We start from the raw sequence: 18,352 nt of genomic DNA, 5'->3' as shown, positions 1-18,352 counted from the left end.
AACTAGCCGAGTATACTCGGCTAGGTTCGGGCGGCGCTCGAGTGAAACCGAAAGCGGCCGAGAAGAGCCGAGGACCGGCACTGTGTATTTCGGCGCCGGCGGCGCCATTTTCAAATCGCGGTCAGCAATTTTTTCGTTCTGACAGGTCAGGATCGCAGGGGATCGGCGTATAACACGCACCCGCGATTTTCCCCTGATTTTAAGGGGAAAAAAGTGCGTGTTATACGCCGATAAATACGGTATATTACTGTCCGTCCTGCTGTATTGGCCTCTAGGGGCAGCATTGTCCATATATCATGTCTACGTATCCTGGGTCAATCTTCAATGCCTTTGATCCTTTGATCTTTGTAACCCACCGTCATCAATTATCCTGACCGCCATGGCCCTCTTTGATCACACCAGACGATCCGGAGCCAAGCTTTTGTTAAGCCTTGATGGAGGCCTGATCTCTGAATATTCTGATTTGCTACAAAGCTTTGATGTGCAACTTGTTACATTCCAAAGGCCCTCTGTCTGTCTCAATCAGGAAGTGAAACTCCAGAAATATGATATTAAACCATGTTGCCTTCCAACATATATGTAAACAAAACTGTTTTTTTTTTTTATTTTACTATTGAATAGATACAGTGGGGACGGAAGGTATTCAGACGCCCTTAAATTTTTCACTCTTTGTTATATTGCAGCCATTTGCTAAAATCATTTAAGTTCATTTTTTTTCTCATTAATGTACACACAGCACCCCATATTGTACACACAGCACCCCATATTGTATACACAGCACCCCATATTGACAGAAAACACAGAATTGTTGACATTTTTGCAGATTTATTAAAAAAGAAAAACTGAAATATCACATGGTCCTAAGTATTCAGACCCTTTGCTCAGTATTTAGTAGAAGCCCCTTTTGATCTAATACAGCCATGAGTCTTTTTGGGAAAGATGCAACAAGTTTTTTAAACCTGGATTTGGGGATCCTCTGCCATTCCTCCTTGCAGATCCTCTCCAGTTCTGTCAGGTTGGATGGTAAACGTTGATGGACAGCCATTTTTAGGTCTCTCCAGAGATGCTCAATTGGGTTTAAGTCAGGGCTCTGGCTGGGCCATTCAAGAACAGTCACGGAGTTGTTGTGAAGCCACTCCTTTGTTATTTTAGCTGTGTGCTTAGGGTCATTGTCTTGTTGGAAGGTAAACCTTCCGCCCAGTCTGAGGTCCTGAGCACTCTGGAGAAGGTTTTCGTCCAGGATATCCCTGCACTTGGCCGCATTCATCTTTCCGTCGATTGCAACCAGTCGTCCTGTCCCTGCAGCTGAAAAACACCCCCAAAACATGATGCTGCCACCACCATGCTTCACTGTTGGGACTGTATTGGACAGGTGATGAGCAGTGCCTGGTTTTCTCCACACATACCGCTTAGAATTAAGGCCAAAAAGTTCTATCTTGGTCTCATCAGACCAGAGAATCTTATTTCTCACCATCTTGGAGTCCTTCAGGTGTTTTTTAGCAAACTCCATGCGGGCTTTCATGTGTCTTGCACTGAGGAGAGGCTTCCGTCGGGCCACTCTACCATAAAGCCCCGACTGGTAGAGGGCTGCAGTGATGGTTGACTTTCTACAACTTTCTCCCATCTCCTGACTGCATCTCTGGAGCTCAGCCACAGTGATCTTTGGGTTCTTCTTTACCTCTCTCACCAAGGCTCTTCTCCCCCGATAGCTCAGTTTGGCCGGACGGCCAGCTCTAGGAAGGGTTCTGGTCGTCCCAAACGTCTTCCATTTAAGGATTATGGAGGCCACTGTGCTCTTAGGAACTTTAAGTGCAGCAGAAATGTTTTTGTAACCTTGGCCAGATCTGTGCCTTGCCACAATTCTGTCTCTGAGCTCTTCAGGCAGTTCCTTTGACCTCATGATTCTCATTTGCTCTGACATGCACTGTGAGCTGTAAGGTCTTATATAGACAGGTGTGTGGCTTTCCTAATCAAGTCCAATCAGTATAATCAAACACAGCTGGACTCAAATGAAGGTGTAGAACCATCTCAAGGATGATCAGAAGAAATGGACAGCACTTGAGTTAAATATATGAGTGTCACGGCAAAGGGTCTGAATACTTAGGACCATGTGATATTTCAGTTTTTCTTTTTTATTAATAAATCTGCAAAAATGTCAACAATTCTGTGTTTTTCTGTCAATATGGGGTGCTGTGTGTACATTAATGAGGAAAAAAAATGAACTTAAATGATTTTAGAAAATGGCTGCAATATAACAAAGAGTGAAAAATTTAAGGGGGTCTGAATACTTTCGGTCCCCACTGTATATGTACAATATACTATATATAAACCTTTAAAAAGGATAAAATATCCTTCGTATTTATGACCTGTGCAAACATTTTGCCAGTCTTGTCCCTTTATGGCATAGGTAGCATACTATCCAAAGATAAGTCTTTTTGCTCCTCTGCATTCTGTAGCATTCTGTACCCAAACAACGCCATCACTTCTCTACAAACGCTTTGAACCTTTTCAATGCTTTCAAATGGAAGTGCTGTCCGCCAGGCTCTGGAGATGTTTTGCGCATCTCGAGAGGAGACCACAAAGTTATGTACATGTCCCTTTCCACGTGTCATATTAAGGATCCAGTCTTTAAGTATTGGGGTAAAAGGAAGCTTGGCAAACTCATAGACCTCCTTGGCCTTCCCCAGTGGGTCTTGGACAATGTCCTCATAGCGCACCACCATGTAGCGCTTTTGGAGTTTGCTGGGAATTTCAAACATGGCGGTTTCATATATCTCAGCTTGGCTCTTACAAACCTTTTTCATCGCCCTAAAGGAAGTATCATTTTTGTTGCCTTTGGTCCCCCTCAGCATAACGTTGGTGTCATGTGCCAACTGTAAAGTCACTTTCACACGGGACTGAAAGATGGCGCGTGGGTCCCGGACCAAATGGAGGATTTTTAGGTTCAGAGATGGATCTTGAAGCAATGGGCAAAGCACCTTCAAATCAAAAAATCTCACTTCCTTGACCACAATATGGTTATAGGTTTTGCACGCTTTTTGAATGGTGTCAAACGGGTACTTGGAGCAAAACTCCTTGCAGCTTAATTGCGGTATGATGTCATGGCGATTGAAGGAGTAACAAGCAGGCGGGGAACATAAGGCCCGGCTGGCCTCCCATTGAAACAGATCTGACTTCGTTTTTGTGGGGGGCATGTAGGCGTCAAACACTGACATGTCACAATGGAATACGGACCTGATCAGGTCCCGAACCGCCATGTGCAAAACCTCAGCGTTGTTCTGGCCCATTTTACCCCACACGTGCCAAGCCGGCTCCATCATGTAGAAGACGTCGGGGTGTTGGCTGAAGAGCTGGCCGGTGAACGAGGAGCCGGATCTCCAGGAGGATATGATGAGGAGGTGACTCCGATCTTGTTTGGGCACCGCAGGAGGGCGGTTAAAATGCATCTTCATTAATATCATGATGAATCCTGCGGTCTGGGTGGCCATCAGCAGAAGAGTGGACAGTTTACCGGCGCTGATCTTCCACATAATCACAGAACCTGAGGAGAACAAAGAAAACGTAAGATGTAAGACCAATGCCTGTGTTCCATTTCATTTCATAGGAAGCCAAAGCCAATTATAAATGAATATTTGAAGTGGAACTAAACTTCTTCTGAGCACCACAAACCAAAAATGCAATTTAACCACTTCTGCCACGGGAAGGTTTTACCCCCCTTCATGACTAGACCAATTTTTGCAATACGGCACTGCGTTGCCTTAACTGACAATCGGGCGGTCGTGTGACGCTGTACCCAAATAAAATTGATGGCACTATTCCTCCCACTGATACCAATGATGGGGCACTATTCCTCCCACTGATACCAATGATGGGGCACTATTCCTCCCACTGATACCAATGGTGGGGGACTATTCCTCCCACTGATACCAATGATGGGGCACTATTCCTCCAATGGACACCAATGATGAGGCACTATTCCTCCCACTGATACCAATGATGGGGCACTATTCCTCCCACTGATACCAATGATGGGGCACTATTCCTCCCATGGACACCAATGATGAGGCACTATTCCTCCCACTGATACCAATGATGGGGCACTATTCCTCCCACTGATACCAATGACGGGGCACTATTCCTCCCACTGACACCAATGATGGGGCACTATTCCTCCCACTGATACCAATGATGGGGCACTATTCCTTCCACTGACACCAATGATGGGGCACAATTCCTCCCACTGACACCAATGATGGGGCACTATTCCTCCCACTGACAGCAATGATGGGGCACTTTTCCTCCCACTGATACCAATGATGGGGCACTATTCCTCCCACTAATACCAATAATGGGGCACTATTCCTCCCACTGACACCAATGATGGGGCACTATTCCTTCTACTGATACCAATGATGGGGCACTATTCCTCCCACTGACACCAATGATGAGGCACTATTCCCCCCATTGACACCAATGATGAGGCACTATTCCTCCCATTGATACCAATGATGGGGCACTATTCATTTCACTTACACCAATGATGGAGCACTATTCCTTTCATTGACACCAATGATGGGGCACTATTCCTCCCACTGACACCAATGATGGGGCACTATTCCTCCCACTGACAGCAATGATGGGGCACTATTCCTTCCACTGATACCAATGATGGGGCACTATTCCTCCCACTGATACCAATGATGGGGCACTTTTCCTTCCACTGCTACCAATGATGGGGCACTATTCTTTCCACTGATACCAATGATGGGGCACTATTCCTCCCACTGATACCAACGATGGGGCACAATTCCTTCCACCGACAACAAAAATGGGGCACGATTCCTCCCAACAACACCAACCATTTCTCCCCCTAATACCAAATATCGTGATTGTTTACTCCCACTGGGCACAGTACGGCGCCCCTAAAGTCTGAAGAACAGCAAAACTGGCCCTTTCTTTAGAAAGTTTGGAGACTCCTGATATATACTATCGAATGTAGACTCTAGAACTTTCACACAAACCAATTAATATACACTTACTGGGATTTTTTTGTTTTACCAAAGACATGCAGCTGAATAGCAAAATTCATGAAGAAATTAGATTTTATTGGATGTGTTTTATAACAGAAATTAGAAAATCAAAAAAAAAAAAAAACATAAAAGAAAAAAAATAAAATAATAAATAATAAAATATAAATAACAAATAAATAATTAATAAAAAATCCATATTTGTTTATTTTATTTTAAAAATTAGGCCAAAAGAGTTTTGTGCGTTCAACAAAACAGGCGAAAAAAAAAAAACGAATTCTAGTTAAGTTTCATTCTACTTGTAGTCGCGTGTTAATGTGAAAAGGTACTCTGCATGTTCTAAAAGATCAGTTAATCCCATTGGCTGACAGTTGGCCATTTTCCATGGTCTAAAATCATCAGCCAGCTGTCTGCTGCCATTTTCTACTGCCCCAGTTGTGTGCCGTGTGCCTGATGAACCGCTGAAGCCAAGACAGAGACACAATGGAAGCTAATGATCTGTGACATTAGGCAGTGATTATTTAGGGCAGAGGACAATGGCTGGAGATTGGAAATTTAGTACCAAATGGCTTGTAATGTTGTGCTTGGCAGGGTTACTGTGTGCTACGTAAAGCCCAACCCCAGTTTTTTTTTTTTTTTTCACGTCTCCCAGGACTGTATATACAAAAAAAGCATCTCTGGCAGCAATACTCATCTTCAATCAGGAGCTGTCCACTACAGTACCTGTTCTTTGCCACAAGATGTCCTCAGTCTTCCAGGTTGAATGACACCCAGTGTCAGGGTTCCTGCAACATAGAGCAGGACCTGGCACATGGCTATGCAGAGCACCCAAGGGTGGACACTATGCATAGTGGTTGAGGAACCCAACATCAGTTGTAAAAAGCTGGAGGGTTCCAGTCAATTCACTGATAGCAGAGACTGCTAATACGCATCCCATTGGTAGCAGAGACTGCTAATACGCATCCCATTGATACCACAGGCACAGCCCACGTAAAGTGATATTAACCTCTAACCCTACGTTCACACCTATGCATTTTTTTAATGCATTTTGTCCATTTAACATGGTTTCCTATGATACTAGTTCACAACTCTGCGTTTTGCGGCCGGTGCGTTTTTGGAAAGGGTCGGGGACTTTTTCCCTGCGATTTGCGGCTAATAGACTTCAATGGAGCTGCACCAGAAATGCAAGTGGTGCATTTTTTGATGCGATTTTTGAGTGTTTCGCATTTCTTATTTTACCACTGTATATAGCTGGTTGCTAAGCAGGGGGCCGGGAAGCCGGCCGCTGCGTCCATAACAACTGATGAGTCGTCAGCTGTCAGCGGGGCAAAAAAATGCACGAAAAAAGACGGCGTGAGGTTCCCCCTCCCCCCCAGGTCCATACCAGGCCCTTCAGGTTCAGTATGGATTCGGAGGCGACCCCCATGCCAAAATTAAAAAATAAAATGGCCTGGTGTCCCCACCCAAAATCCATACTAGACTCTTATCTGAGCATGCCGCCCGGCAGGTCAGGAAAGGGAGGAGACGAACGAGCACCCCCCTCCTAAACCATACCAGGCCGCATGCCCTCAACACCCCAAATTACCTTGCCCCCATGTTTATGAGGACAGGGGCCTCTTCCCGACAACCCGACAAACCTCTTCCCGACAACCCTAGCGGGTGGTTGTCGGGATCTAAGGTTGGGGGCTTATTGGAATCTGGAAGCCCCCCTTTAAGAAGGGGGGGCCCCCAGATCCATCCCCTTATGTGAATGGGTAGGGGTACATCGTACCCCTACCCATTCACCAAAAAAGCAGTGAAATGTAATAAAAACACAAGAGCCAGTTTTTGACAATTCCTTTATTAATAGCTCTGTCTTCTCTAGCTATCTCTTCCTGTCATCTCCTTCCCGTCGTCTCCTCCTCGAGCTGTCTTTTCCCTCTATCTTCTCCTTCCCACTGTCTCCTCCTCGAGCTGTCTCTTCCCGCTGTCTTCTCCTTCTCGCTGTCTCTTCCTGACGCCTCCTCCTCGAGCTGTCTCTTCCCGCTGTCTTCTCCTTCCCGTCGTCTCTTCCCACTGTTTTCTCCTTCCCGCCATCTTCTCCTTCCCGCCGTCTTCTCCCCGAGCTGTCTCTTCCCACCGCCGCCATCCCTTCCGCTGCTGTCTTCTTCCTCGCCGCCGGTTACCCGCTAAAAAAAAAAAAACAAAACACTCTTGTTCTGTTGATGTCTTCATCTGTTTTGTTGTTGCCCGCTCTCTGCCGACTCTTATATAGCAATTGGGCGTGGCCATCCAATTACATCACCTGGAGAGCCTGGCCCTTGCCACTTGTCACTGCAATATTCCGGCGAACAGATCAGACACTTTTGACACTTTATTTGGGACCATTGACACTTATACAGCGATCAGAGCTTAAAATAGCCTCTGATTACTGTATAAATGACACTGGCAGGGAAGGGGTTAACACTAGGGGACGATCAAGGGGTTAAGTGTTCCCTAGGGAGGTGTTTCTAACTCTAGGGGCAGTGTAGTGACTAGAGGAGGAGACATATTGTCCCCTCCCACTGCTTGGAAAAGCAGTCTAACAGCTAATTAGCCACTAGGATTGCTTTTACATGAAAGCTGACCACTGGCTGAAAATAACAATACCAAGATGATGTCTAAACCTGCAGGCATCATTCCAGTATAACCACTCAAAGTCCAGCGACGTACCAGTACGTTGCTAGTCCTTGTTGGGCATATATTGTAAAGTTCTTTTTCTTCATGCAGCCTGTGGGCTGAACGAAAAAAGAGAACCAAACAGATTCCTCCATTCACATTGATTATTCCATTCACATTGATCGATGTGGATGAAGAAATCTCTGCCAAGAAAAGTGGGGGGAAAAAATGGCGAAGCATAGGGGCGGTCCGCCCTCTTTCCACCCCAGTCACTATGCTTCGGCACATATGCTTTTTTTTTTTAACTGTGGGGGTGATATCACCTCCTACAGCGCTGGAGTCACTGATTTACGTATTGTGAGAGCAAACCCTGTTACTGTCAGAATAAACAGATCAGTGCTGCAGCTGAATGGCATACCAGCAAAGCAAACAATGGTTAACAATAAAACACAGTAACAATAAAACATTACAGTATAGCAGTATGGTATAAATTACAGAAAAACAGTATGAACAGAACATTAACTCAATAAAACGACAACTATTTCTGGCTTCTTAAATTTTTTTATTGTTTCCGTTTTTTGTTTTTTTTCACACTTTTTTTGTAACTATAAAAATTTTAAACGTTCCAGGCTAGGGTCTCTCAAAATGTGATAGCCATCTAACATCTCTCAAGACCCTGTGTGAATGTGTGCCCTAGACTGTGCCATGCTGTACCCTGTACTATTAATCCACTAGTATGTGGTATCGACAGAAACAGTCATGGATGCAGAGACCAGGTTGACCAGGACAGGAGGGACAAAAATAGCTGGTGTCACGCCAATATTAGCGTTTGCTTCAGACACAACATCTTTTTTGGGGTGCTCTGTGGGTTGGGGTACTAGCGAGGACATCCGGAAAATGCCTCTCATGCGGCCGGTATCGGGTTCCAGTCAGATTGGTGTCCTCTGTCCCGGAGATCTCCTCCAGTTGTTTTCGTGGCTGTGGTCAGGAGGGTACAGTCCTCCACACTTGGCGGATGTGCAGCAAAGTAAGGCGGTTTTGGATCCGTACATATAATTTTATCTGTTCCCTCACCCAAGTGAATCTATCCCAAACTCCACAGCAGGCCCTATTGGGGAAGCCGGTGGAGGGGATTCCGGGTGTAGCAATAACTCTCGGTGGAGCTGCTTGTTTAAAGCGGGCTATTACCTTCACTCTCAATACCTCTGTTTCACCCACACCGGGTCTAGGGTTCCGTTGAGTTTACCTCTGGGCGATGTAAGCACTGAACACTCGAGTATATTTTCCAATGCTTTAATGAACAAATAAAGTAAGTAGCAGGAAAGAGGCAGAAGGAAAACTGCAGGGAAGCTCAAATACCTTTCCGTAGTATTCTTCAGAACATTCTTTGCAATTGAACACTTGTAGCTGAATAGTCTCCCCTTTATAGGATCTGATCTTTGCCCGCCTGGATAGACATCTCTCACTTGCCTAGCAGCCAGTACGTAGCACGAACAAAAGTCTCTGCCACAGACTTGTTTGGAATAAAACCCGTATGATCCTCTGCCACAGGACGTATTGGTTTGCGATGAATGTCAGACACAGTACTTGAACCTTTAAGCCAACTATGCAGTAAGATCACTTCAGGATACGTCCTCCAACCGAGTCACCAGGCCCCTCTCCAGACCAGCACTCTGCATGATTCTTCCATGACGGGTCCTCCCCTGGGATCTCCTCGGTTGTCCAGCTTCTTCACTCAGGATAGACAGCTCAGGACCATTCCGCTGCTGCTGTGGTAGGCCCCAGACAGGCTTCTGGGCCCACCCACACGCCACAGCGATGTGGGCCTCCGGAACGGAGGACCACGATGTGGTACTCTTAACACATACCTGTTGGCCAGGAGGGCCAGCAGGTGGCTGAAAACGACCAACAAAATATGGCGTCTGTCCCATAAATACCCTCTCCCAGAATGCAACTCGGAGGACCACCTCCACCGAGTTATCTCCGGGACAGATGAGCACTCATACGCTTCAACACGTTGCTTTTCCAACACTGGCCCATGGTGACAACGACACCCACCGGCACAGTGCAGAACCACATGCAACTCAGCCAAGCTGGAACAGAGGCAAATCTAACTTCCTCTAACAAGTGACCCACTAGATTTACCTATCAGGGGTAGATCAAAAATCTACCAGCGCTACACAGGGTTTTGTAAGATGCAAAAAATACAATAAGCTGGTTGTAGTTAAGTCGATTGATGGATTGACTACAGTACAACCAACCTGCCAATAGATGGATCAAATTTCAGCTGGTCCCTACTGAACTGGCCAAGATTCAATCCATCTATGGCCAGCTTTAATATCTAGCCTGTACTGTGCAAGGGACAGACGTATCCATTGACACAGGATTAGCACAATTAGGAGTTTTAATTTCCCCAAGATTTTTGGAAAAATTGGGAAATTTTGACAAAACTTCATAATTTTGGTGAAAAGTGTTGTGGTCTGTGTCCAGACCCCTGCAATCTGTGTTACTGGCCCCTGTACTCTGCATTACATACTACCAACACCTGAGCTCTGCATTACCTACTACCGATCTCTGAATGTACACAGTGGAGAGGGGAGGGGCCTCTGACCCGGGCATGTATCGCTTCTCCACTCTTGACGATACATGCCCGGGTCAGAGGCCCCTCCCTTCACCACTGTATACATTCGGAGAGAGAACTACAAGCCCCAGGGAGATCCCGCAGCCCCCCGGAGACAATACAGCTGCCGATCGCTGCCTCCCCCCAGGTGGGGGGTCCAGAGATGTGCTGGGGGTTGGAGGTGCACAGACAGCGGAGACCAGCCAGGTACAGGGGAACCTCTGGAAGGGGGGGAGGCTGCTGTCTTGAGACCCCAATGTAAGGGGGAGGCTCTCTGTGGACCCTGATGTAAGGGGGAGGCTCTCTGTGGACCCCGATGTAAGGAGGGGGGCTCTCTGGGGACCCTGATGTAAGGGGGAACTCTCTGGAGACCCTGATGTAAGAGGGGGCTCTCTGGGGACCCTGATGTAAGGGGGGACTCTCTGGGGACCCTGATGTAAGGAAGGAGCCCTTTGGGGACCCTGATGTAAGGGGGGACTCTCTGGTGACCCTGATGTAAGGGGAGGCTCTCTGGGGACCCTAATGTAAGGGGGAGGCTCTCTGTGGACCCCGATGTAAGGAGGGAGGCTCTCTGTGGACCCCGATGTAAGGAGGGAGGCTCTCTGGGGACCCTGATGTAAGGGGGGACTCTCTGGAGACCCTGATGTCAGAGGGGGGCTCTCTGGTGACCCTGATGTAAAGGGGAGGCTCTGTGGGGACCCTAATGTAAGGTAAGGGGGGATCCGCACTCAGATATGTAATGATATACATATATATATATATATATATATATATATATATATATATATATGTACAGTATCTCACAAAAGTAAGTACACCCCTCACATTTTTGTAAATCTTTTCTTCTATCTTTTCATGTGACAACACTGAAGAAATGACACTTTGCTACAATGTAAAGTAGTGAGTGTACAGCTTGTATAACAGTGTAAATTTGCTGTCCCCTCAAAATAACTCAACACACAGCCATTAATGTCTAAACCGCTGGCAACAAAAGTGAGTACACCCCTAAGTGAAAATGTCCAAATTGGGCCAATCAGCCATTTTCCCTCCCCGGTGTCATGTGACTCCTTAGTGTTACAAGGTCTCAGGTGTGAATGGGGAGCACAAATGTGGTAAATTTGGTGTTATCGCTCTCACTCTCTCATACTGGTCATTAGAGGGTCAACATGGCACCTCATGGCAAAGAACTCTCTGAGGATCTGAAAAAAAGAATTGTTGCTTTACATAAAGATGGCCTAGGCTATAAGAAGATTGTCAAGACCCTGAAACTGAGCTGCAGTACGGTGGCCAAGACCATACAGCGGTATAACAGGACGGGTTCCACTCAGAACAGGCCTCGCCATGGTCCACCAAACAAAGTTGAGGTCACGTGCTCAGCGTCATATCCAGAGGTTGTCTTCGTGAAATAAATATATGAGTGCTGTCAGCATTGCTGCAGAGGTTGAAGGGGTGGGGGGGTCAGCCTGTCAGTGCTCAGACCATATGCCGCACACTGCATCAAATTGGTCTGCATGGCTGTCATCCCAGAAGGAAGCCTCTTCTAAAGATGATGCACAAGAAAGCCCACAAACAGTTTGCTGAAGACACGCAGACTAAGGACCTGGATCACAGGAACTATATCCTGTGGTCTGATGAGACCAAGATAAACTTGTTTGGTTCAGATGGTGTCAAGCATGTGTGGCGGAAACCAGGTGAGGAGTACAAAGACGCAAAATAATGGTGGCCACACAAAATATTGACACTTTGAGCCCAATTTGGACATTTTTACTTAGGGGTGTACTGACTTTTGTTGCCAGCGGTTTAGACATTAATGGCTGTGTGTTGAGTTATTTTGAGGGGACAGCAAATTTACACTGTTATACAAGCTGTACACTCACTACTTTACATTGTAGACAAGTGTCATTTCTTCAGTGTTATCACATGAAAAGATAGAAGAAAAGATGTACAAAAATGTGAGGGGTGTACTTACTTTTGTGAAATACTGTATATTATAGATACATACACACACACACACGTATATTATATACATGTGTATGCCCGCCCAAGTGTATGACTTTCTTTACTTCGCTACTATGGGCTCTAGCCCGAGATCTTTTGTAGACCTAGCAACGCCACTGGTGGGGGCCCTTCATGGTTTCTTGCATCGGAGCCCTGAAGATTCTAGTTACACCTCTGTACCGATCTCTGAACTCTGCATCACTTACTACCAACACCTGAACTCTGCATCACTTACTACCGATCTCTGAACTCTGCAGTACTTACTACCAACACCTGAACTCTGCATTACTTACTACCGATCTCTGAACTCTGCATCACTTACTACCAACACCTGAACTCTGCATTACTTACTACCGATCTCTGAACTCTGCATCACTTACTACCGATCTCTGAACTCTGCATCACTTACTACCAACACCTGAACTCTGCATTACTTACTACCAACACCTGAACTCTGCATTACTTACTACCAACACCTGAACTCTGCATTACTTACTACCGATCTCTGAACTCTGCATTACTTACTACCGATCTCTGAACTCTGCATTACTTACTACCGATCTCTGAACTCTGCATCACTTACTACCAACACCTGAACTCTGCATTACTTACTACCAACACCTGAACTCTGCATTACTGACTACCGATCTCAGATCTTTGCATTACTTACTACCAACACCTGAACTCTGCAGTACTGACTACCAATCTCAGATCTTTGCATTACTTACTACCAACACCTGAACTCTGCATTACTTACTACCGGTCTCAGATCTTTGCATTACTTACTACCAACACCTGAACTCTGCATTACTTACTACCAATCTCAGATCTTTGCATTACTTACTACCAACACCTGAACTCTGCATTACTTACTACCAACACCTAAATTCTGCAGTACTTACTACCGATCTCAGATCTTTGCATTACTTACTACCAACACCTAAATTCTGCAGTACTTACTACCGATCTCTGAACTCTGCATTACTTACTACCGATCCCTGAACTCTGCAGTACTTACTACCAACACCTAAATTCTGCAGTACTTACTACCGATCTCAGATCTTTGCATTACTTACTACCAACACCTAAATTCTGCAGTACTTACTACCGATCTCAGATCTTTGCATTACTTACTACCAGCACCAGACCTCTGCATTACTAACTACCAATCTCTGAACTCTGCAGTACTGACTACCAATCTCAGATCTTTGCATTACTTACTACCAGCACCTGAACTCTGCAGTACTGACTACCAATCTCTGAATTTTGCATTACTTACTACCAACACCTGAACTCTGCATTACTTACTACCGATCCCTGAACTCTGCATCACTTACTACCAACACCCGAACTCTGCATTACTTACTACCAATCTTAGATCTTTGCATTACTTACTACCAACACCTGAACTCTGCATTACTTACTACCGATCCCTGAACTCTGCATTACTTACTACCAACACCCGAACTCTGCATTACTTACTACCGATCTCTGAACTCTGCATTACTTACTAACAATACCTGAATTCTGCATTACTTACTACCAGCACCTGAACTCTGCATTACTTACTACCGATCTCAGATCTTTGCATTACTTACTACCAACACCTGAACTCTGCATTACTAACTACCGATCTCTAAACTCTGCATTACTTACTACCAGCACCTGAACTCTGCAGTACTGACTACCAATCTCTGAATTTTGCATTACTTACTACCAACACCTGAACTCTGCATTACTTACTACCGATCCCTGAACTCTGCATCACTTACTACCAACACCCGAACTCTGCATTACTTACTACCGATCTCTGAACTCTGCATTACTTACTAACAATACCTGAATTCTGCATTACTTACTACCAGCACCTGAACTCTGCATTACTTACTACCGATCTCAGATCTTTGCATTACTTACTACCAACACCTGAACTCTGCATTACTAACTACCGATCTCTAAACTCTGCATTACTTACTACCAGCACCTGAACTCTGCAGTACTGACTACCAATCTCTGAATTTTGCATTACTTACTACCAACACCTGAACTCTGCATTACTTACTACCGATCCCTGAACTCTGCATCACTTACTACCAACACCCGAACTCTGCATTACTTACTACCAATCTTAGATCTTTGCATTACTTACTACCAACACCTGAACTCTGCATTACTTACTACCGATCCCTGAACTCTGCATTACTTACTACCAACACCCGAACTCTGCATTACTTACTACCGATCTCTGAACTCTGCATTACTTACTAACAATACCTGAATTCTGCATTACTTACTACCAGCACCTGAACTCTGCATTACTTACTACCGATCGCAGATCTTTGCATTACTTACTACCAACACCTGAACTCTGCATTACTAACTACCGATCTCTAAACTCTGCATTACTTACTACCAACACCTAAATTCTGCAGTACTTACTACCGATCTCAGATCTTTGCATTACTTACTACCAATCCCTGAACTCTGCATTACTTACTGCTACCGATCTCTGAACTCTACATTACTTACTACCAACACTTGAACTTTGCATTACTTACTACCAACACCTGAACTCAGAGGTGTATCTAGGGTATGGCAGCCATGGCAAGTGCCATGGGCGCCATGGGGGGGGGGCGGCAAAAAAGCACAAAAAATAAAGTCCCACCACCCGTCCTCTCGAGGCCGCCTCCCGCTATATTCTTGTCCCCGGCGCCACGACCGGCCTGCTGGAGCGCAGCGCCGGCACAGCAAATTGGCAAGTGAGGAGGCCAGGAGGGAAGCCAGTGACAGGCGCCCCCCCTGACGGCCGATGAGTTGGTCTGGCCAGAGTGACCGCCCCTGGGTCATCTACGTAGAGATAGAGTAACTGGCGGAGGCGGAGCCTAATGCTCCGCCTACCCTCCTCTGCGCAGCTGCTTCGGCTTCTCTTCTGGTGGGTCTCACGGGCCGGGTCGGGTCTTTGTGACGTGCTGACGCCCGGTGCTCTGACGTGGTCAGCAACGGACTCTATAGGGGAACATGGAGGCTGGCGACCAGGAGAAGAAAGAGACATCAGAGAGTAGAAAACCAATTGGAACCCCCCCAGGCAGCAGCAGCAGGTACTAGTACTGTACAGCACCTGTCACCATGATATTGCTCATCTTGTGCATGTGTACCAGGAACCAGCACCAACTTCAAAGCAAGCAATCAAATATAGTGCTCAAACAATTTGGATTAAATAAATATGCTTAGCCATAGATATCATAAAGTGTAAAAAAGTGATTTGTGTTAGTAGTACCTGCTTTTGCACAAATCACTTTATTACACTTTATTTATGATATCTATGGCTAAGCATATTTATTTAATCCATATTGAGCACTATATTTGATTGGCTGCTTGCTTTTGCTTGGGCCTGGCATACACACACACACACGCACATGATGATGACTTAGACCCCTTTCACACTGAGCCGCCCCGGGCGTCAGCGGTAAAGCAGCGCTTTTGTAGTGCCGCTTTACCGTTGTTTTAGCAGCACTATTCGGCTGCTAGCGGGGGCGGTTTTAACCCCCGCTAGCGGCCAAAAGGGTTAAATCCACTCACAAAATGCCGCTGCAGCAGCGCTTTGCCGGCGGTATGGCAGCGCTGCCCCATTGTTTTCAATGGGCAGGAGCGGTGGAGGAGCGGTGTATTCACCGCTCCTCCACCGCTGCAAAGAAGCTGCTGGCAGGACTTTTTGTGACATCCTGCCAGCGCAGCGCCCCCAGTGTGAAAGCACTCAGGCTTTCACACTGGGTTTGCAGCTGAGGCTTTTTTCAGGCGCTATGCTGGCGCTATTTTTAGCGCTGTAGCACCTGAAAAATGCCTCCAGTGTGAAAGGGGTCTTAAAGTCATCATGGGCGATTCTGCGTGTGTGCCAAGCAGACTGGGCCGGCGCTACCACTAGGCAAACTAGGCAGCCTAGAGCACCCGGCCGCTGGTGATCCTACTCCCTTTCTACCTCTGTACAGTGTCAGAGGCGATGGCACAGCATTTTTGGGTGCTGGTAAGGCCGCGTTTATGGGTGCTGATGTTACTGCATTTATTGGTGCTGATGTTACTGTATTTATGGGTGCTGATGTTACTGTATTTATTGGTGCTGATGTTACCGCATTTATGGGTGCTGATGTTACTGTATTTATGGGTGCTGATGTTACCGCATTTTTGGGTGCTGGTTAGGCCACATTTATGGGTGCTCATGTTACTGCTTTTTTTAGTTGTTGGTAAGGCCGCATTTATGGGTGCTGATGTTACTGTATTCATGGGTGCTGATGTTACCGAATTTTAGGTGCTGGTGAGGCCGCATTTATGGGTGCTGATGTTACCGCATTTTAGGGTGCTGGTAAGGCCGCATTTATGGGTGCTGGTAAGGCTGCATTTATGGGTGCTGGTAAGGCTGCATTTATGGGTGCTGGTAAGGCTGCATTTATGGGTGCTGGTAAGGCTGCATTTATGGGTGCTGGTAAGGCCGTATTTATGGGTGCTGGTAAGGCCGCATTTATGGGTGCTGGTAAGGCCACATTTATGGGTGCTGATGTTACTGTATTTATGGGTGCTGATGTTACCGCATTTTTGGGTGCTGGTGAGGCCGCATTTTTGGGTGCTGATGTTACTGTATTTATGGGTGCTGATGTTACTGTATTTATGGGTGCTGATGTTACTGTATTTATGGGTGCTGATGTTACCGCATTTTTGGGTGCTGGACAGGGGCGCAGTTTCAGTTCTTGCCATAGGCGCCATTTTCACTAGATACGCCTCTGCATTACTAATTACTGATCTCTGAACTCTGCATTACTTACTGCCAACACCTGAACTCTGAAGTACTTACTACCAATCTCAGATCTTTGCATTACTTACTACCAACACCTGAACTCTGCATTACTTACTACCGATCTCTGAATATTGCATTACTTACTACCAACCCCTGAACTCTGCATTACTACTGACTCTTAAACTTTATTACACTTTCTACCTTTTTAAACAATAAAAAAATGATCCTGAAAAAAGAAGAGTTTTTGTATGTACTTGTTCCACTGCCCATTAATTTAAATGTTCATCCTGTGTGTCAGATACCTACGTTCCCCCCTCCGCGCACACATGTGATGGAGTGGGGACCAGAGGTATCCACCACTTAGAAGCATGAAGATTCTTATAGCTTTGCTTTGCAAGACAGCGAAACTTCAAAATCCATACTTCCCTTGAATCTAAGTAGACTTTTCACATAGACAATTCAAAATGACCCAACCTCAAAATTAATAAAACTTAGTTGTTCTGCAGACGGTCCATTACAATAAAAATTGCACTGATAACACATCAGGCAACATTTCCAAAATTCATCTAAAAATTCCAACAACCTGATCCTTTAATTTGTTTTCAAACCACAAGAAAATGTGACATTGATAAACTCTTACCTTTCCTCACCTTCAAGCCAACCTTCCTGAGACACAGATGTGTTCCCATGTAATGAAATCCTTCTTCTGTCACTTGCTGGGAAGTTCCCAAGTTTAGTACCTGAGCCTGTCTCTCAAGATCCTCCTCTATGTCCTGATTTGCATTTTACAAAGGGCATTATAAAACAAAAATTAAGAGTTGTATGAGTCTTGCTCTTCAAGGTGGAAATTAAAACATTTGTAAAGTAAGAACAATAAAAAAGCAAAATCCAAGTGTAGTGAATGTGCACAAATATTCACCTACATGTGCAATCTGCTGGAAGATTTGACGGAGTATGTGAAGTCCAACAGTAAACTTGGTAATAACGTTATGAGAATTGGTGGTGAAGTTTGGTTAGATGCAGTTCATGTGACATAATACGTATCTTGTAGGGATGAGCCGAACACCCCCCGGTTCGGTTCGCACCAGAACCTGCGAACGGACCGAAAGTTCGCACGAACGTTAGAACCCCATTGACGTCTATGGGACTCGAACGTTCGAAATCAAAAGTGCTCATTTTAAAGGCTAATTTGCATGGTATTGTCCTAAAAAGGGTTTGGGGACCCGGGTCCTACCCCAGGGGACATGTATCAATGCAAAAAAAACTTTTAAAAACGGCCGTTTT

At 45.6% G+C, this 18,352-nt stretch overlaps 1 protein-coding gene across 1 annotated transcript; it reads right to left on the bottom strand.

Annotated features, from left to right (window-relative positions):
- Nucleotides 1–2,388: 2,388 nt before the first annotated feature.
- Nucleotides 2,389–17,770, bottom strand: LOC141111790 (carbohydrate sulfotransferase 4-like). The gene is made up of 2 exons (XM_073603922.1): nucleotides 17,709–17,770; nucleotides 2,389–3,541 (listed from the first exon to the last, which is right to left on the bottom strand). Exons 1-2 carry the CDS (start codon nucleotides 17,755–17,757, stop codon nucleotides 2,397–2,399), a joined length of 1,194 nt encoding a protein of 397 aa, XP_073460023.1. The 5' UTR covers nucleotides 17,758–17,770; the 3' UTR covers nucleotides 2,389–2,396.
- Between the last annotated feature and the right edge of the window lie 582 nt (nucleotides 17,771–18,352).

Source organism: Aquarana catesbeiana, linkage group LG11, assembly GCF_042186555.1.
Source record: "Aquarana catesbeiana isolate 2022-GZ linkage group LG11, ASM4218655v1, whole genome shotgun sequence".
Taxonomy (NCBI): domain Eukaryota; kingdom Metazoa; phylum Chordata; class Amphibia; order Anura; family Ranidae; genus Aquarana; species Aquarana catesbeiana.
This window is presented reverse-complemented; position numbering and strand designations above follow the sequence as displayed.